This window comes from Mauremys mutica, chromosome 4 (assembly GCF_020497125.1).
Source record: "Mauremys mutica isolate MM-2020 ecotype Southern chromosome 4, ASM2049712v1, whole genome shotgun sequence".
Classification (NCBI taxonomy): Eukaryota; Metazoa; Chordata; order Testudines; family Geoemydidae; genus Mauremys; species Mauremys mutica.
The window spans coordinates 88652891-88674523 of NC_059075.1; the positions used below are offsets into that span (position 1 = coordinate 88652891).

Consider the following 21633-nt stretch of genomic DNA (forward strand, 5'->3'; position numbering starts at 1 on the left):
CCTGACTGCCCCCGGAACCTCTGCCCCTGACTGCCCCCCGCCGCCCCATCCAACCCCCCCTCCTTCCTGACTGCCCCCCCGCTGCCATGCAGCACAGAGACCAGGTCAGGCCGGGCTCTGCAGCTGCGCTGCCCCAGGAGCAAACAGCCCCGCCGCCCAGACCATTGCACCAGTGGCAGAGCGAGCAAGCTGAGGCTGCGGGGGAGGGAAAACAGCGGGGGAGGGGCCAGGGCTAGCCTCCTGGGCTAGGAGCTCGGGGGCCGGGCAGGACGGTCCTGCGGGCCAGATGTGGCCCACGGGCTGAAGTTTGCCCACCTCTGTTCTAAGACAACACTCAACTCAGTGAGTTCAAGGATCAGCTCAGATTAATAGAACTATAATAGGCCCTTTCCTGGTCTGATTTTGAGCATTTGCTAATTAGAAACCAATATGAATTCTAGATCCTGCAATCATGTAACCTGGGAAACAGGGCAGCTTCTTTCCAGTTTCTGGGTGTAGGAAGAGAATTCTAAGGGAGTAAGTACTGGATCAGTCTCAATCTTGCCTAATCTAAAAAGGGTCTAGAAGGGAGACTGGAACCAGCAATCCAAATGGGATTCAGTTTTGGGGTTCCATCATGGGTCTGCACTCCAAAGCTGCAGATTAAATAGGGTCTTCACCTTCACCTGTCCATCCTCCATGGGGTGCTGAGCCTGTATTTGGAAAAACTGCAGAACCACCACCATAGTAAGAATTACTTTAAAATCATATTTAAACACAATTTAAAACAGCACGAGTACAAACAAAATGGAAGAAATTACTGGAAGGGACGAGGGGGCTAAATTCCCTGAATCCCCACTTGACTATTTCACATATTCCGGTGGCAAGTGTTTTCTTCATTCCTCCCCCAGCCTCACAATGGGTTTTCTTTCCCTTTGGTGATGAAACAACAGTGTTGTGCCTTGGTTTCTTGCTACACGCCTGATGACTGAGCAGTAACCCACTGGCTAGAGTGGAATGCACTAGCAGACTCTCACTTTGTTACCACACAATAGAAACTTTAGAGTCACAGTGTCCTGTTTGGTTCAGATGATAGGAAACAATTGGCCCCATTTTGTGGCTTGAAAGGGGAGGTAATGAATGTAAGGGGAGACAGCCCCCATGACTTGTTCCAGTGGGAACCATGCATCTGTGTTCGTATCTTGTGTATCTGCCAAGCAAATAGCAAACATCAAACATTGACAACTACAGTGTCCAAATATTTTAGGAAAATTGTCATTTGCTATCATGTGTCCTTAAAGATTAAATGAGACCACAGAGGAGTCTGCTGCTTACTTACATTATTAATACTGGATTGCTGAAATGGATTTGTTCTACATCTGGGATTCTATTCCTACAGCAACACAGTGTCATGTGAAATAATAGGACTTTGGCAAAAGCACTTTGATTACTAACAGTAAACCTTGTGGTTAACGTACCAATTTACCATGAAGTTTGAAGCTTGCAACCCTTTGCCCTTACAGCCCCACGCCCTGTTTGCAAAGACAGGAATGAAATATTCCATATGTTTTCTTTGTCAGTAACAGGGCTATCGAAAGCAGGGCCACATTAGTCTCCCTGCTGAGGGACTGGGTCATGCTATTCATGTGTAACCATGCAGATGTCAAGAAAGTAATGGGAAAATTCTTCAACAAAAAAACATTTTCACAGAACGAGGTTATCATATGCACAACTCCATTTGCAGCATTATTCAATTAAGCTAAATTAAACAGGTTTGGCAGTATTATTAAATGAATCTAAATTAAGCTGAGTTGCTCTGAGGTCACAACGTTTTATGATTCAGTGCCAACTGTGTATCATTTAGAAGTCAGAACACAATTTCTTGAAATTTTATGGGGAGACATTCAACAGGCTCATTGTTTTTCTATTGTTAGGTTATTCAAATTTTAAAATAAGATGCTTTGAGTTTTAAAAGGGAAAGCTTCGCTAAATAGCCATAGGAACACAGTGTACAGCTTTTTGTCCTTTAGGGCCTGATCCTTCAAGGCAATAAGCCCTCCCAGAAGGTGCTTAGCAACTGCTGCCTCACCTTTGAGCTTGTCTTCATGAGGAAAAACGGACAAAATTTACAAAAAATAAATTATGAGCGAGCAAATGCTGTAAAAACCACAAAGACACAACCCTATTACTGCTAGTGCCCTGTGCCTCCCAGGTGGTGCTCACCTCTATGCTGGGTTCTTTTTGGCATAAGCCTTCCCCTGCATTTTTATATACAATATGCAGGAACCAGTTACTAATTTAAAAAAGTGAAATTCCACAAGACTCGTGGCACTTTACTTATATGTAGTACCTGAAGATGGGATCGAGTCCCAAGTATTTTAAACTGCAAGTCAGATGATGCAAAACAGTGGTTTCAAAATGGAAATTAACCTTCACAATGCAGAAAGCTTATGGCTCAATTCTCAAAACCAACAAATGACTGGAGACTGCTTAGAATTAGCAGATCCTACAGATGTCATTATTAATGTAGTTATAGCCACTGATTTCTGTCCTTATCAAACACTTCCTGAAACCTAGTTTTTCCTCAGTTATTTGTCCAACTTTGGGGAGCTTCAAAACAAAAACAAAAAATACATCACACCTATTTTCTTCCTCGGGAGAGTTCAGAATGTGGGACTAACTGGCTCCTACTTTGTAAGAGGAAGGAGTTGCTGCAAGTAAGACTTTTTAAATAGGGGATTTTTGAGGCCTTGACGACCTTCTTGGAGTCTGGAAGGGAGAGGGTGAGGCACAGGTTGACAGACTGATGTAATCTGATGATCCCACATAGACAGTTTTACTGTTTGCAAATCCATACCACATTTATATTGACAGAATGCCATGTTGAAGGATCCCAAAGCACTTTACAGATCCACCCATCTCTGGGGTGGGACACAGCAAATGATTAACATTAAACAGTAATTTAGGACAGGGCAAAGACCAAAAGACTACTCCAGTGCAGCACTTCAATAGCATTTCACCCTAACCATAAAAATACAGACAATGTCTGAATTACAAAATTCATCTTGATACATATTAAAGCATCAAGCTTCCACAATCATTATGCCACGATATAGTAAAATTCTTCTAGCTAGTTGTATCAAACACTGCATTCAATCAGTTAAGTGCAATGAAATGACAATTTCATATTTTTAACTGTACATAATATATTGCTCCAATCTCATCATAATACACATTACTTTTCAGATGTCCTTATTAAAGTAAGTTTCCTCAAGTAGAAATTGAAAATCAACACCAGGGTTAAAAAAAAAAAAGCCACCACACACACACACACACACAACAAAAGCAGTTTCACTTTATCTCTGTCATTACATGGAGTCCACAATATTTCAAATGTGTCAGTCTATGTTTCAACTAATGTTTTCTCAACAGCCAAAATGAATTGAACAAAACGCTCCTTTAATGGGTTGGTTTCATATTAAAAGCTCAACTGACTTTTTGTGGTTTTACTAAGCCCCAGGGCACCATATCAGTGTGCAGATATAGGACAATGACACATGAAGAAAAAATGACATATATAATTCCAAGTAGACAAATACAAAATACCAGAGGCATGAGGTTGACAAAAAACAATATCAAGTGATTTTTTAAAAGTAAAAATAAGTTTTCACAGATGTCATACTCCAGCCAATTGGTGAAAATATGCTGACACCATCACCTGTTCAGAAACAACTCCCTTTTGCTTTTTTAAACATATGTTAGAATATTGCTATGCCCCAGTTTATAATGATGTCAGTTGTCTGCACAAAAGACCCTTTTATACAAGAAAAAAAATTGATGGACTACACACACAAATTATTGTCACATGCACACAGTAAACAAACAAATATAGAAACATTTTCTTTTCCAATCTGTCAGTTGTAGTAATCAGTGTTAGCAAGAGATGGTAAAATTATTATATGATTGGAGGTGTCTGACATGAAAGTCAACAGGAGTAATAGTAGCTCAGCACCTCTGAAAATCAGGTCACTTCTTTTGCCAAGCACACCAGATGCCATCTCAGCATTATTCCCACCAGGCACTAACAGATGCAGTGAACTACACCAGTGCTTCTCAAAGTCGGGCCACCGCTTGTTCAGGGAAAGCCCCTGGTGGTCCAGGCTGGTCTGTTTACCTCCTGCATCCACAGGTTCATCCAGGCCAATGGGGGCTGCAGGAAGGGTGATCAGCACATCCCTTGGCCCACGCTGCTTCCCGCAGCCCCCATTGGCCTGGGATGGCGAACTGTGGCCAGCGGAAGCCGTGATCTGAACCTGTGGACACAGCAGGTAAACAAGCCGGCCCGGCCTGCCCCGCCAGGGGCTTTCCCTACACTAGCGACGGTCCAACTTTGAGAAACAATGAACTACAGTACATTCTACACAGGCTTGATATCGCACCATCAACAGGAATTTAGCCATTTACTTCAATGGGAGACGGATCAGGTCCTGAAACATGCATTCTCAAACATTTCCAGAGTGAGGACAACACTAAATAGTGACAGGGACAACCTTCCCTCCCATTCAAAATTGTATGGGCAAGCTTCCTCTCTCATTCACGGTGACATAAAATCTAGTGGCAGCTAAAACAATTGCTTACATACCAGTAGGAGAGAGATTAGGAAAGCATTTAATCCATTTTTAGCTGCCTTGTAATGCAATTTAGCAGCTGGAAATAACGAAGAGCCAACTTCATGGGACCAGACGTCCCTCTACAGATCACAGATTGAGAACCTCTCATGACTAAATAGCAGCAGGTTATGTGTTTTTTTGTTTTTGTTTTTTTTGTTGGAGGGGGGTGGGAGAGCAGACCAAGCATGCCAAGAGGCAAATATGAAAGATGAGGGTAGGTAGGCTCCACCAGCAAGGTTCAAGGACAAAGTCCAGATGCAGATGAGGTGCCCAGCCCAGCTGCTAGGGAGGTTGCTGGGATTTCTAGAAAAGTGCTGCCCCTTAAACTCAAACTGGGGTCTCTCTTTTATATCAGCCTTCTGCGAATAGGTGTCTTTTTAAGTTTGGAGCTCATCTCTTCTCTCTCTCTTCTGTAAGTAAGGAGCTTTCTGTCTCCTCCTTCTGTCAGTCCAGTCTCCTGGGTGTAGAAAGACTGTCTGGATACTCTAGCCTCCCTCTTTCTACGCCTCCCCTGCAGTGAGGGTGATGAAGAGAAAAATATTTCTGCTATTCTAACTCTCCTCCGGCCTCTTTCAGGTTCTTCATCTTGTCTATGAACAAATCCAATATCCTCGCTTTTTCCAGGTGGCAACAGCATAGAATTGACATGATTTTTGACAGTTTCACCGCTGCCTACAGAATTCAGAGGGCAAGGGGAAAGCTGCTCAGTCTCGCTAGTTTTCAAAAGCCTCAACAGAGTGAAATTATGAGCAGCAGCAGGGGCACTAGAGCTGTCTGTAGACCCTCCACAATACAAATACTGCACCAGCTTACATTTGGTTCCCAGTAAGAAGGTAATCTTCACTAATGAAGGCTAGAAATTCTCAGCCTGCTTTCCCAAGGGACCAAGAACACAGTAGCTTTCTTTCACCTTACAAGGAGGTAGGAATGCTTTGCCCTTCTGGAATCTAGGCCAGTAACTTTCTCTGTGTACATAAAAAAACAGGGGAAGTGTCTCATGAACGTTTTTTTTGAATGCCTGAATTGCATCCTCCAGTATTTTTCATGTTAAACACATATTTACTAGTAAAAGCCTATCAAGGGTTAAAGGGAATGATTTACCAGTACACACTTGTTTTAAATTAACGTCCTGAAATTTTTCACACAGCAAACTGATTTCCATGCTCCCTGAAGTCATGGTTCTGAGCCTCTGCTAGTCAGCATCAAACAAGAAATGACATATGGCTGACAATAATGAGCTCAAGGTGCAAAAATAAGTGTCAAGTGCCTGACAAATTAGACACTGTGGTAGGGCACTGATTTTTGGGGAGAAGGGGAGGCACATAAGAATTTTGTTGCCAATTACACATTTTTACACTCTTTTTCCTTAACACCTAAAAACCGTAAAAAAAAACCTCTACCTTCTCGTGCAATACCTAGGACTTCATATTTCTTATAGAAGAAAGAAGACACATGAAAAAATACATACTTTAAATGCCCCAATCTTACAACCATATCAGCTTGAGAGACCCTCACTGAATTCAGGGTCGCTCCCCACAGCTGCAAGGATCTGCTCACCTGGATCCAGTTGCAAGATCTGGGCTGATGTATCCGTTCCAGTGTTATTAGTAAGCCCAGACCCATAAAGAGTCTTAGACTCTGCATGGGTGCAGAGCTCTATGGTAGCAGATCAAGATGTATTTTGACTGTTTTGTTTTGTTTTTAGAGTCTTTTTAACTCTTCACCGTTTATGCTGTTCTTTTAATTTTTGTTAATGAACAATGAAAAATAGATTAGTCAGTTTCATTTCAGTGTCATTCTTGGTTCTCATCCATTAACATAATGCTAGAATGCAGAAGGTGGGGAGAAGAAAATATTTCTTTTTAAAGCAAAATAGTGTTTTTATTGTTGTCAAAATTATTTGTTATATGTGTGTGGTCTGTCTTTTTCTTTAAAAAAGCCTTTATTTAAAAAAAAAACAAAAGGCGACGACAAGGCTTCCAGACACTGCCGTTTTAAAGAAAAAAAATGAGTAATATATGAATAAAGGTGAACTTTATCACTTATCACAGTATGTAGTATAGGCAAGTGAAAAATTAAACAAACAATGTGTAACTGCAAAACCTTCAAACCTATAATGAGATATAAATTTTCCTGAGATAGAAAAGCCTTAATTATGCTACATTTTCCAAACTGAAGGTCATGCCTGGCCATCCTTACTTTTCAAAATATTCCCTCTGTTAGACAATGTTCATTGCACCTAAACAGGCTCCTCACCATTCTAATGCAACAGTAACTGATCCATAACATTACAAGGCAATGCCTTGTATCTGACACATTAAAAGAGAACATCTTAGGTCTACAAGCTACCTACCATCAGTTTCAGCTGAATGCTACATAAAAATTCCAGATTTAAAAAAAAACAAAACAAAAACACCCACAACATTCAGTTATAAAAACACACACATTTCATTGGAGCCAGCAGGACTAGTCAAGTGATACTATAATCCTGCTTAATATATATAAACTCAGTAGAAATAGCCCAGTTGGACCAGATTCAGGTGCAATGCCTTCTTCGAGATGGGTACAAGAACATTACAAATCTCCAAGAATTAATCAACTCCTTACAAATACAGAGACACCAATTATCAACTAGCTAGACCAGAGGTCAATAACCTCTGGCACGCGGCTCGTCAGGGCCAGTTTGTTTACCTGCCAACGCAGCAGGTTCAGCTGATTGAGGCTCCCACTGGCCGCGGTTCGCCGTCCCAGGCTAATGGGGGCGGTGGGAAGCTGCGGCCAGTACGACCCTCGGCGCTTCCCGCCGCCCCCATTGGCTTTGGACGGCGAACCGTGGCCAGAGGAAGCCACGATCGGCCGAACCTGCCGACGTGGCAGGTAAACAAACTGGCCCGGCCCGCCAGGGTGCTTACCCTGGCGAGCCGCATGCCAGAGGTTGCCAACCCCTGAGCTAGACCTTGCTCATTAAAAAAACCCCAACATTTTCATTTTGTGAAGCTGCAGAACAACTGTAGAAAATACAGCATTAAAACTGATGGCTTTTAAAAGCCATTTACCCTGATTTTGGCAAATAGCAAAATTAGTATTTCCTTTTTGAATGTCTACTAGAAAAAAAGACTTTTTTCTTTTGTGAAGTGATGGATTTGGAAGAAAGGGAAGATTAACCGAATATGCACAGCATTTAAAACAAAATTAGGCAGCAATTGTGTTTTTTCTTCATGCAGGGAGGAAAGCAGAGAATAAAAACCAATGCAAACAAACATGTGAAATGGGGTAGCCAATTATTTTTTGTCAAGGTCCAAATTTCTTGGTCTAGGTATAGCCAAGGTCCAGACTTCAGAGAAACATTTTTCACAACACAATAACAATAATGATAATAATATGTAAATAAAATGATTTCACAGTCCATTCAAAGATGTTTGGCGGTCCAGATTTGGCCCATGATCCACCTATTGACTACATCAAGATTGTGCCAAAGCATTTGGACACTAGAATGCCTATGGTCTTGAAAACATACACACAAAAATTGGAAAAACAGTAAAATTAAAACAAAGTAACCAACCCCCCAAAACTTCAAACACTCTCAGAAAATAATTTTGTTTGAAGGAAGTTCTTGGGAAGTAGGAGGAGTGGAATACTTGCAATTTTAAGCTTCCAAATTTTTTGGCAAATCATGAAACAAAATGCTATGTATCCTGACAATCATTGGCAAGAACAAGGATTATATTTATGGCTAGGTAATATACTTTTCATTTTTAAGATTCTGATGAAATACTACATTTTATTATTTAAATTGGCTGGGATTTTCAAAAAATAACTAGCGATTTCAGAAGCCCAAGTGCGTCACCTCAAAAGAGCCTGATTTTCAGGAGGTATCAAACACCCACCCTGTGAAAAGTGAGACCTATTTAAAATGTCTGAAGTTGGGGATGCAGATATCCAAGTTCCCAAAGATCACTAATCACTTCTGAAAAATATCAGCCAATGTGTCTCCACCCTAGAGACCAGTATTAGACTTGAAAAGTACAGTATTTGCAGTTAAGTAATACCAGCAGAAATATAAAAGATGCCCTCAGCATAACTTGCTTTGACCACATAGAGAATGTTTTCTTTTACATAACATATTGCCAGGTCATTGACAACATGCATAAGATCAATAGTGTAGTGCAGGGTAAACTTCTCATTTGGGGAATATGGAGTTAAGTTTAGGTTAGTTTATCTACTTCTTTGGTTACCACTACACCACTGAGTAAAATCATGTCAAAGAAAAAGAACACATTGCATCAATTAAAAAAACAAAAAGAAAAACCCAACTCATTAGCTTTCATCTTAACATTACTGCTTTGGCATAATCAACTTGCTAGACAACAGTTATTTTGCAACAAAGCAAAGCCACAAAGCCTATGATCAGAAAAAAAAAACAAGTAGCTGATTGTGTAATTCTGACTTCGAAACCCAACTAAGTTTTACCCAAAAAATGGCTCCCTACAGTAACTGTATCAAAAGTCTATCTCCTCTCTTGTTCCTCCTGATACTCACTGGATTCACCTCATCTCATCTGCTCTAATCCACTCTGTTTGTATACTTCTTCCACTCTACTCCCTTCTCTGTGTCTTTTTCCTAGGCTGCCTCATTCATGGAATATCATCCAAAAAAAAAATCCCTGTTCATCAAAATACCAGCCTTCCTCATTCAAACGCATCATCATCATAACAACAACAAACTTCCATGTCACCCAAAAGCCATGAGATATCCTCCTTTAAAAAAAACAAACCCTATTATTATATGTTTAATGGAAACATCCTGCTCTGCTCATACCATAACTGAGGGTATGTCTTCACTAGCCATGTTAAAGCACCAGCACTGTAAAAAAACAAACAAAAAACACCCCACCCCTATGAGGGGAGTAGCTGGTGACTGTCTATACTGCCACTTTACAGCGCTGAAACTTGCAGCACTCGGGGGGGGGGGGCAGTTCATCCCCCGAGCGAAAAAATTGCAGCACTGTAAAGTGGCAGTGTAGACAAGGCCTAAGTAACTAGATGATCTTATTATTGAAACCCCAGTCCTTCTTCCCTTCATCCCCAACCCCTACCATTGTGTGGTATTCACTCATTTTGTCACATGTAAAATTAGACTCCACGGCAAGGGACTCATAATATCCATTAGACTCTATGAAAAAAAACAAAACATTTTAGTAAGTCATACAATAATAATCAAGTATAGTAAAATAATAGATGCACTGCAAACAAAACACACCAACAGGAGTATCCAGTCTACAATACTCAATTGACCATTGTAAGGTACCAGTACAAGCAGAAATAGGAAGAGACAAGAAGGCAAATGGACAACCACCTGTAGTTCTATTCAAGCTAACCTGATATGGAAGATCAGGGAATACATCAGTATATTTTTATATATATAGGATGTAATATTAAGATTACACAATTAAAAGTTATCAAGAAATGCAGTGTAGCTGTAACAATGTTGGTCCTAGGATATTAAAGAGGCAAGGTGGGTGAGGTAATATCTTTTATTGGACCAACTTCTGTTGGTGAGAGAGACCTACAGAAGTTGGTCCAATAAAAGATATATTATCTCACCCAACTTGCCTCTCTAACATCAAGAAATGTAAGGCTTTACATTCTTGCAGGGTACAGGGCAGGTAAAGGATATGGTCATTGTTTGTCTAGAGACCATTTTCTGCAAGGTTGGGTTAACAAGGCTGCAGCACATCACCATGGCAGTTTCTTGGACAAAACAAAAACGAAACTTAATTTTGTTTCTAAATGAAAGTTTCGAACTCACAGAATATCAGGCTCAGATGATGCTTACCAAGTGTGCTGAATTTTCTATGACTTATAAAACTATTATTCTGCCTTTCCCCCATATCCAAAACTTGGGAATGGCTATGCTCCAAAACGGGGACTATTTAAATGCAAAGTTTCAAAAAGCAGCCATTGTTGAGTTCTGTATTTGAAAAAAATCAAAAGCAAGGACAATAATAGGCATGCACATGGGCAGTATTTTTAACTCTTGCAGAACAAAAGAGCTGAAAGGATTTTGGTCAGAGGTAGACTGCCCAAACACACATTGCAGTATATATCACATCCCACCTTCAAACAGAAACCAAGTATGGAATACATCAGTCCCAGAAGTGAATTTCTGGAATCTTATCAGCATACGAAAACAGGGAGTTACAACTGAAAGAGTTTGGCAATTATATCTATATTGGGTTCTAATTTTAATGGCTTATAACCACTTCTAGACAATAAAAGCAGTCTCACAGATATACAGGGATGCTAGTCAGCCTAATAATCACAACCTCCGAGCTCCTTTCTCCCAAGAATCTTGAAGCACTTTACAAAGTTTGGCAAGATCCCCATTTTACATATGGAGAAACTAGGGCACAGGGAGCTTATTAGCAAGTCTTAGGGCATGTCTACATTGCCCTGCAATTCCGACTACTGGGGCGTGAATAGCATTGCGCACCAAAGTGCTGCGCTGTAACTCCCCCATGTGGATGCTGCAGGTGCGAATTAATGTGTTCACAGTTTGCATTCATGTAGTCCTCCTTCAAATAGGACTACACTGATGTTAATGCGAAGTAGGAATCTTTTAGTCTGTGCCTCCAGCAACTGGGGGAGTTACAGCATGGTACTTTACTGAACAATGCTATTCACATCTCCATAGTCTGAGGCCATGCCCCTAGTTTGCTCAGTAACAGTGGCAGAATGAGATCCCGGGCCTCCTGTCTTCCATCCCCCTGCTCTAACCATGAGAAACACTGCCTTTGCAAATGAAACACAAGGAAAAAGCCAACTCCCAGTATTATATGGTACTACTTTTCAGTCTTACTGTACAATACACCTAAGTCAATGAATAAATTACTTTGCAAATATGCAACTTCCTGCTAACTAACAAGTAAAAGACTCCTAAGATTTCAGGCTCAATAATCTGCTCTACACAATCCAAATGATAAAAATATCTGCACACATGGTACACCTCTACCCCGATACAACGTGACCCGATAGAACATGAATTCGGATATAATGCGGTCAAGCAGCACTCCGGAGGGGTGGGGTTGCACACTCCAGCAGATCAAAGCAAGTTCGATATAACAAGGTTTCACCTATAACACAGTAAGATTTTTTGGCTCCCGAGGACAGCGTTATATCGGGATAGAGGTGTATATGAGAGAAATGGGACGTGTTTTGCTAAGGTACAACTGATGAACAAGTACCGGGAAAACCCTGGTAGTTCATACTAAGAACCAGGAGACCCTTTGCATATTTATGAATTTCATGAATAAGAAAGTAAATGAACCAAAACACACAGAAAAATAAAGACTATTTCATCAAAGTATATTCTGCTCGTTTACTTTTGAAAAATATAGTTCAGTATTGATTTATGAGTACGCATCATCATAATTTGCTATAATGTGCACTAATACATTTTGCAACAGTAGCGAAGCTTTAGTAATACAAAATCTCATTACAGCCCTCTGCTATTAAAACTTTGCTGAGAAGTGGGGTAAGCCTGGCATGTTTATTGTGAAACTTAACAGGTTTGTGGATTAGCAAAACTCTACCATATTGAAAGCTGTAAATCTCTCTTCAGTCATCTTACTACACAAGGGAAATGTACAATTAAAAGTTTATAATAGAATTATTGAATATTTAACACAGATGCCAACTGGCAAATCTTGCCTAAAGTGCCAACTTTCACGGAAGACTTTAAAGAAACGATCCAAAAAGACAACCTAGAGGTTTACTATGAAAGAAAACTGATTAACCAAATTCAGGAGACTATTAAATCAAGGTAAATAAAGCTGTATTAGAGATAAAAGTTCTCTCATTCCACATTACAGACACAATATTTTGAACAAATTAACATTGTGTGCTTAATTAATAACATCTGCCTACACTACAGACTGGACATGATTTTTGGCAGAGGAAGGGTAGTGTTGTTTATGGATGGACTACCTAACTCACCCTCCAAAAAAAAAAAAAAAAAAAAAAAAAAAAAGCTTGAAACTTTTGCTGGGAGCAGCACATCTAATTCACTTGCTAGCTAGCTAAATATACTCTGTATCCTTTGAAACATCCTCATATTAATTCAAATACTTGCCCTCTCCATATTTTAAGGTGGCATTCTGAATTAAGGCAGGTAATGTTGTTACCTGCTATATTTACCTCATGTTTAACATTTACCTATTATCGTATTCTTTTTCCTCATTTCTATGCAAACCATCTAATCCTCCTTGGCCTTGCATACCTGAACAGCAATTAACATTAACCCTTGAACTTCTCTGTTTCTTTGAGCAATATGATACTGCTACATAATTCCATTTTCAAATATAATAATTGATGGTTTTTGTCCTTCACCTCCAGCCTTCTCACTTGGCATATTCTGCAGGTAGTCGGTCTCCTGCCATTCTAGATACCTAATCAAAACTCCACTGCCTGAAGTCTATACATGTCTTATTGTTTCCTTTTTCAAGCTTTGGACCTTGCAGAGGCAATGTAAATACAGTAAATGAATCTGCATAAGAAATGCCAATTGGGGAAAGCCGTCTCCTGCTCTTGACTGATACAAACAGATTTGTGGATTTCTACAATTTTTTAGGAAATCCTTCTGCAACCCCAAATGCTTACAACTCAAACATTCAAAGGGAACACGCCAGGTGCTTAGATACCAAGTTGATAAACACACTTTAGAAATGCCTAAGAGTTCCCAAGTAATTAACAAAAAAACAAAACACACCATTAAATGTACATAGCATTGCTTATTTTTTTTGGTTGTTCTTAATACTGTGGTCTCCTCTTCATAAGGCTCTGTTTGACAGAAAGAAGGGTCAGTTTGCTGTATTGAGATCTTAGAGCCAGCAAAATCAAGGTATTTGCTCAATAACTATGCCTGGATTAATGGGGGTTTTTTTCTGTTTTATTTATTTATTAAAACACTGATCGTGCTTGAATCCAGGTGTTTCCTCACTCAGCATGCCCAAATTTTGGCAGCACAAGAATATTGTCTTATTGATTCTGCCTTGCCCTTACCAGTTGATGGTCTTTGCTTGTTGACTGGGAACGGGCATGCACCAACCAGCAGGGTTTGGGGTTCTGTTTGTTTGACACACACTAAAAAGGTGTCTAGGTCCAACTTTTACCCAGATCTGCGAATCCCCGGCCTCAAGATACCAAAAGCCTGTAGGATGGGAACAAGGAACCACGGATAGAACGAGGGGTCTATTTCTCAGAGGAAGGGGCTCTATTAAAATAGACACTATCTCCTCTCCGCTTCCTCCATCGGGGGGCATAAGGTAGTAATAAGGTAAGGGCCACCCTTCTCCCACCTACTTGTCAAATGGGATGCAAGACCAGGGGGAATTAAGATCACCAAAAAGACTGGCAGAAGGGCTGCCTGGGCTCTAAACAAATATTAAAAAAAAAAATCCCGAGTTTGTTTGTTTGTTTTTGAAAGCACTTGGCATTAACCTAGCCCAGCCCCAGCCGGTCACCGTACCCTGCCACACTAACAGGTAGGGCAGGCATCTGCCCAGGCCATGCTGCCAGCACACCCACCCGGGAAACCTGTTTGGGAAAGCCTGGAGGCAAAGGGGGACCCCTTCTAGCAAACACACAAACACCCCCGTCTCCGGCTCCCCCCGGACTTACAGGGCGTGGGTGAAGGCGCTGAGTCTCTCGGGCACGGCGGTCAGCCCCCGGCCGGAGCAATCGACTCCTCCGTCCCCGTCGCAGCTGCAAGAAGCCGGGCAAGGAGGAGGGGAAGCTCCGCCGCTGGGCCCAGCCGAGCTCCCGAAGCCCCAGGCGAAGAAGCCGAGCAGAGCCAAGCACCGCATTGCGAGCCCCTCCGGTGCGTGCGGGAGTCTCGCTCCTGGGAGCGGCGAGGCTGCCCGGGCTGGGTCCCTTCGCAGAACGATTCCTGCCCCGCGCCCGCTGCAAGGCGCCTCTCCGGCTGCCCTGGCCCCGCGCGGAGCCGAGCTGAGTCCTTGTTACCGCAGCTCCCTCCCCACCTCTGTGCCCAGCGCAAGCGGAGCGTCTCGCCCTCTCTCCCCCTCTGGCTTCCCCTCAACACCGTGCACAAGGAGCCAGCACTTCAGCGTCTCTCCCTGCTCCCTCCCGCTCCATTGAAAGGCAGCAGCTCCCTGCCCTCTGCGGGGCTCATCTCAAGCTAGCAGGTAACGTGCGCTGGGCTTTGCCTCTGCCGTGGCGCTCTCCCTGTTGTTGCTGCTGCTGCGCCTAGGAAGTGAACCGTGCAGCCATTCTAGCTCCTGTCTGCCTCTCCTACTCCACTCCCCTGCTTGCCAGGAGCCAGACACACCAGCCCAGCTCCGCAGCCTCCTTTTCCCTTCTAGGGTTGCACAGTGTCGGGGCCCCGGCTGCTGCTCTATGCAAATCAACTAGGTGCGTATGCGGAGAGTGAAGCCGGCGCCCGCATTGGTGCAGAAGAAATCTGAGGCTGATTAATATGCAAAGAGGAGCCTAGCAGCAGCCAACGGGCGAAGGGCGCCTTGGCCTCTTTGGTAAGTGGCGCACTTGGTGGGCGTTGCCCCGACAGATGAGTGACAAGGTGGTGGTTCAAGTGGAATCCCTGAGCTGGCTGAATTGGTGGTTCAAGGTTGCACACGAGGCAGCAGAGGTGAAGGTAGTGGGGTGACTGGAAATTGCAAGCTGTGAGGAGTGCACTGAAACAGAAGTGAATTCATAGAAACTCAATTCATCTTAATTAGGGTAAAGGGATCCATTAAAATTAATATTTTAAAAATCAGTTTCCATTTCCTGCAGGACATGGCACTTTAATTTGGTTTTAATTATTAAAACCAAAAATTGTTTTAAAATCTGATTTTTTCAGTTTTTGTTTGCTTAAAAAACATGCATGAACCCTGTACCACCTGAAGCCCACTCCTCCAAATACTTACTTAACTCAGTAAGGCCTTCTGTATATGAGCCAGGCCTAACTTTTCTCCCATGAGCAATCCCATAAATTTTCCCCTGTATAAATATTCATTTTATTATTTGTTTGGGTCTTTCATATAGCAACAGGATAAAACATTTGTTTTAATATGGAAATGTCATCATAAAACCACAGAAAAATTGGCAAGGAGCTTCAGGGGCAGGTTTAACACCCAAAAGTACTTTGAACTCTTCTTTTTTAATTGACTGTATTTTAAGTTTATAGTGTCCTTTTAAATGTTATGTTACTGGTGTCATTGGGATGTGTAATATAACTGAGCACATTACTAGTCTGTGTAATCATGTGTCTATCACTTGTCTTCCATTCTCTATTCCCTTGGTTGGTTTGTTTCCCTGGCCCTGAATTAAGCCATATTCTGCAATGAGCTGCACATGCAGCGACCTGAGCCTGCATTGAACAACCGGTAGGATTGGAGCCTTAGATCATAAATTCTGAGGGGCAGGAATTATCTCCAGTGTACAGCACCTAGTCCAAAAGGGTCCTGATTCTGCTTGGGCCTTCTGGACAAATATGAATAAATCATTATTTTGATGCAGTTTATTTTCTCACTTTCTATTTGCATCATGGAAATAAATTAACCCTGTTCACTTTTGTTTATAGCCAATTTCTAGTCAGTTTCACTTTCTATTTTCCAAACTGCAAGGACTGGGTTACAAACATTGTAAAGAATTTTAAAATAATGTTTCCTTTGGCATAAAAACAGCATGGTTTTTATAAAACCTACAAATGTTGGCCAAGTTTGCGCTGGCTGGGGTCCTGTATTGTTCATTTCTCACTTCCTTCAAAAACTTCTAAAACCCCATTTATTCTTCTTGTAATGGCCATATTTCACTCTCTGTTTGTTCTGCATTGTACTAACTTTTTACATGCTGTCTTTTTGCCTTCTAACTGAGTGGGGATCTGTTACTCGTTTAACTCAATTCACCTATTGTACACCACAGTGTATACTCACTATATTATTAAAAACAATAAAGATTGTGACAGCACTTTAATACCACTTTACTCTTTCATCTAAAAATCTCAAAGTATTTCACTCACTAATGCCCTGATCCTGTAATGGACACTGGGCAAGTGGACCCTCGTGGAGCCCCATTGAAATCACTGGGCTTCTGTGCAGACACAGCCATCTGCCTACAGAGTCCATTGCAAGATCAGAGCCTCATTAAGCCTCCCAAGACTTCTCTATAGTAGATATCATATCCATCTTCCAAACAGGGAAACTGAAGCACAAAAGTTAAGTGACTTGCCAAGGTCACTTAGCCCGCAGTTCTTAGGCCCAATAAGATACACACTGGCAAACCCCTGTCTGCACAAAACTCCATTGATTATATTGGGGCTATTTGTGCGTGTAGTGGTCTACTTCCACATATCTCGTTGCTGGATCAAAGCATTAGGGCCTGATCCAAAGCCCACTGAAGATTGCCATTGACTTCAATGGGCTTTGGCTCTGGCCTTCAGTGAGTATATAGTTGAGTCAGGAAGCCAGGAATCCTGCATTTCAGTTCTGTTTTCTAAATACGAGCTAGACCATACTCACCTTCTTCCAATGCCCATAATCCCAACAGGGAGATTGAAAGATAGAGCTTGCTTACACCATATATGAGGCAGAGGTTTGGTTAAACCCCGCAATGACTTTTTGGGGACGATTATTAATAAATATTTGGTGAGATTAAAAAAAATGAAAGAAAAACAAGGAGACTTTGAAACAACAGTACACTAACTAAGCCAGACTCGGGGACTCTCATTGAACTGTCGCAGTGACCGTAGGGACATTTGTCCACAGCAAGCCAGTGCATTGTAGATTTACACCATGCTTTGCCACATACTAACTCGCTATGTAGGAGACCCTCAGTTCTACTGCTGCCTCACTGCCTGAGCACGACCAAGTCACTTAACCTCTGGGCGCCAGATTCTCATTTGCATTCTGGTCCATTTGTGCTACCAGAAGAATGCAAAGGGACTGGAAAGTAGTTGAATTTGGTGCTGCGCGGAGGAGCTCTGAGGTGGAACCTAGCCAGCATAGCTAGGCCCTGTGCCACCTCAGCTTTGGTGCAGGAGGTGGGGAGGGAGTGTATCCAACAGGAATGCTCTAACCTTTGCCAGGGCTCTAGGCAGTGCTGAGTCACCCACTTGTAACTAGCTCCCTGACACCACCTCTCTTGCCATGTGGGGTGCACCAACCAGAAAGCTCAGCTCACTGGAAAATCTGAGCCCTTGAGGATTGTTTCCTGTCTGTAAAATGAGAATAACATTTACCTCCCATCCTTCCACTCTTACCCATTTAGAGGGGGTCAACATTTTTTTTTGTTTGTTCATGAAACATTGTAAATTGTCCATTTTTTCTGACAAAATTCTAAAAACATTTTCTGTTCTTTTTTTGTTTATGGGTTGTCAGATTACTCTCCCCCCTCCAGTGGCAAAAGAAAAAAAGTGTGCGTGGGGAGGGGGAGAATAAAGCCTAAACACTTCTAAAAGAATCACATACATGAAAGATCGGTCCTTTATGAAACCTGTGGAACAAAAATATTTCACAATTTTTGAGTTTTGTGTGTGAAAACTCTACCACTTTTCAATGAGCTCTACTCATGTTGAACAGTTCCTTACTCTGCAAGTAGTCCCACTTCACTCTCCCTGCATAAGGGAATAAGGCCCTTAACATCTGCACTGTGTTCTGAAGTTCAACAGTATTGTAATATATTCTTTGTACTGCAGTGAATCTTTCATTTGCAATACCTGGAGAACTATTCATCTGAAAAATGTCAACAAAATATTTCTAGCAAAAGCAAAATAAAGCATACCCAACTTTTGACTCTTTATTTTAGAAACTACTTTAATTTCTCCTTTTCTACACTTTCACATTCCTTCCTTCTGCCACTTTCTTCATCTTCTTTCCTCTCCATCTTACCAAACCATTTTAGTTCTTTCTTTCAACATTATTCCAGGGCCATCTCTCCCCTTTCCTCCTCAGCTCAGCAATCTACGGCAGGTCATCTTGTCCCTTCCACCCAACAGTTAATTTCCTAATCTGACTACCCTGACAATAGTTCTGATGCTATTCCCTAAATTCTTACTACTCATCTTAGCAACATAGCATGAGTTCCCTCCTGCCATATTTCATCAGTACTCCCCCCTCCAATAGCATTGTTCTAGATCCAGTCCCCATTCTTCCCTTGCACCCGCATCAACAACCCACTCAGTCTCCCACCTCTCCTTGTTGTTTTTAAGCAGCCAACTCTTTTTCTTTTCCCCTCAAAGTAAAATAGCAGAAACTTGTGTGTTGGTTGTAATGGTGGTCTGTGGAGATAAGGGGGTTGCATAGTAAGGTAATTTTTTTTTCAACAATTAAAGTGTATAGATACAGTTTAGCAGTTGGCTAATTTTAAGTAGCTGAAAATTGTACCCATAGGCTTTGAAAAGCTGCTGCAAAAATGGTTATTTAAGACCAACGTCTTGCTGTAATAAACTAAGAATTCTGAGGTGCATTTTTGGAAGTAAATCATGAAGCAGCAAACAACGGGCGTCCAGATAAGGAGAAAAGAGGGACAGAGACAGTGAGTTGATAAGTCGGGTGGGGGAAATAAGAGGTTGGTATTACTTGGGATGACCCACTGAACAGGTTACAAATCCTCGAGGGGGACCCTGATCACTTTCCTGAAACTATTGGAAAGCAGAATAAACCTGCCTCTGTGCAAATGAGATCTCTAGGATTTAGAGTCCAATGTGTAAAGAATGTACCTGTGACGCATTTGCCAGGAGGTCTCTGAGAAGGCATTAGTGAGAGTTTTGAAGCCATGGAAAATTAAGGAAAAAATTACAAAAATCTGGATATGGGATTTTTTTTTCTTCCCCTACCACAAACCCATTTCCTGGACTCCTGCTAAAATTCAGCTTTTAAAAAGCTATTTCATTTGTATTTGGTGGGAGCCTGTAGTCAAACGACAGACAAATTAAAGACGTGAAGCAAAGGAGTAAAAATATAAAGCAATCTACACTTTGATAATAGGCATAACAGTCCTCAAAAGTAGAATTGTCTGATAAAGGCAGGACAGGATACTGTAGGACCTACAATACACAAAAATTACTCTGCATGGCAGGTTTCTTTCTCATTGTTTGTCAACAAACATGAGACATTGTGGAATATGTGTTGTACAGACATCACACCAGCAATATAATGCTCCAGATTTATTTTGCATCATCTATTGATTTTGCTGGCTGGTGTAATGAAGATGCATACATTTAATAGCTGCTGTCAGAATAATGCAAATTCTTAATGTTCTCCAATTTTTTAAGCTTCATGAAAGGTGCTAGATAGACAGCTCCAAAAAGCCTCTGTATGCACAGATGATGGTTTGGGATTGTGAACACCTGCCTCTAAAACCATTGCCAATTTCACTCAGGCCAACAAACAGACATCATATAGAAACAACTTTCAGGAGCAAATCTCCTGGTCCAGCTGACCTGTGTTCGGCACAGCATGGAGGAAGGTGGGAAAAGTGATTGAACTTGTAGGCCATCTACTGTTCCTCTTTATCCTAAGGCTGATGGGGGACTGTTTTAATCCCAGGTTTTTCAGCTGACTGGGGAATTGCAGAATAGCCTGGCCCATACTCACACCCCGGAGAATGGAGCAAGGGGGTTAGGTGGTGTAGACCTGGCTATGATGACAGTAAGCCAGTTTTAGTCCCCTTTTCAGCACTAGAGCAGCCCAAATGGAACTTAAAGCTTGCACCAAGGATTAGGCTTTTGGTCTCTACAGATCTAGGCTGGAATAGAGCCAGCAATTTAACAGATGAAGTTCCATAATTCCCTTCCCAATCCAACTCACACTGGACCACTCTTCTTAGTGAGCCATTAAAAATGATTGATTTTTTTAAAGCAGGGCTTTAAATTAGATTATATAGAGGTCTAACAACAATAGGAAATGCAATTTGTCCAGAAGTTGCTGTATAGAATCTGAAGGGACATTTGAGTCACATGCTGCCAAGAACGTCATTAGCACTTTATTTCCATTTTCAAGATGAGATACAACTATACAATTAAGTTAAATGGAGACCATTTTAAGCCCCAGTGGGAGGGTGGGGGGAGGAAAGGGATAAAGTCCAGTATATTTGTACCAATGAAACAAGTTGTAGTTTAAAATTCCCTCAGAAATATGGTCAATCAAGTGTACGTTATAGACACTTTTAGCATGGCTCTTTCCAATCACACAATCATATTCTTGAACGTGAGTATGGGAAGGGACCAGAGGATAACAAAAACATACACCAACCTGAACACCCAGAAAAAAAGCTACAACTTACCAACAACTGAAGTAGATCTGGAAATCGTGTAAAGAAAACTTATTAGCCCACAAGAGAGAAGCTTGACCCTAGTTCAAAACTTTGTAAGGTGTGTGAAGCTCTAAACTCTGATCCAAAACTGAAATTAAACATTTTTAAGTTTTGCATTAAATGGCTAAATTGAAGAAACTCTATATATAGAGAGCTCTGTTGGAAGAATGAAAAAGTGTCTGAGACAAGGAGAATTCAGAGAGAGATCAATGTCAATGCATATTTTTAAACCTTTTCAATATAAGGGAAAGGAGTCAAAGATCAGCAAGGACACTGACGCTTTCAAGAAAAATCAGCGAGAAGAACAATAACTTGAAGATAGTATGTAGCAGAAGAAAATGGGAAACATGACTTCAGTACTGGACAAAACTGGGGAAAGTATATGACAATGTATTTTCAAAAGAAAAAAGACAGAAGCATCTTTGTAGGATGTGAAATACATTTAGAAGCATCCACTGCAATGATCCTGTTTGCTTTCATCCTCATTCACTTACTCACCTTTATCTCCATATAATATCAATCGTGTATGCATTTATATTTCACTGTCCAGGTTTTAGCTTCTACTCCATCTTCCCATTGGTTCTTCTTTCCACCTCATTCTGTATATTGCAACTGGCCCTATATTAGATGCCAAATCCTTCTGGACAATAGCTTGC

General features: G+C 41.4%; 1 protein-coding gene across 2 annotated transcripts in view; it reads right to left on the minus strand.

Annotated features, from left to right (window-relative positions):
* The window catches only part of LGR4 (leucine rich repeat containing G protein-coupled receptor 4), a 135636-nt gene extending 120541 nt beyond the window's left edge, over positions 1 to 15095 (minus strand). For both annotated transcript variants that reach the window (XM_045015525.1, XM_045015523.1), the window contains exon 1: positions 14327 to 15095. In XM_045015525.1, coding sequence (XP_044871460.1) covers positions 14327 to 14511 — 185 coding nt within the window. In that variant the 5' untranslated portion in view covers positions 14512 to 15095. The remainder of the gene's footprint in view (positions 1 to 14326) is intronic.
* Between the last annotated feature and the right edge of the window lie 6538 nt (positions 15096 to 21633).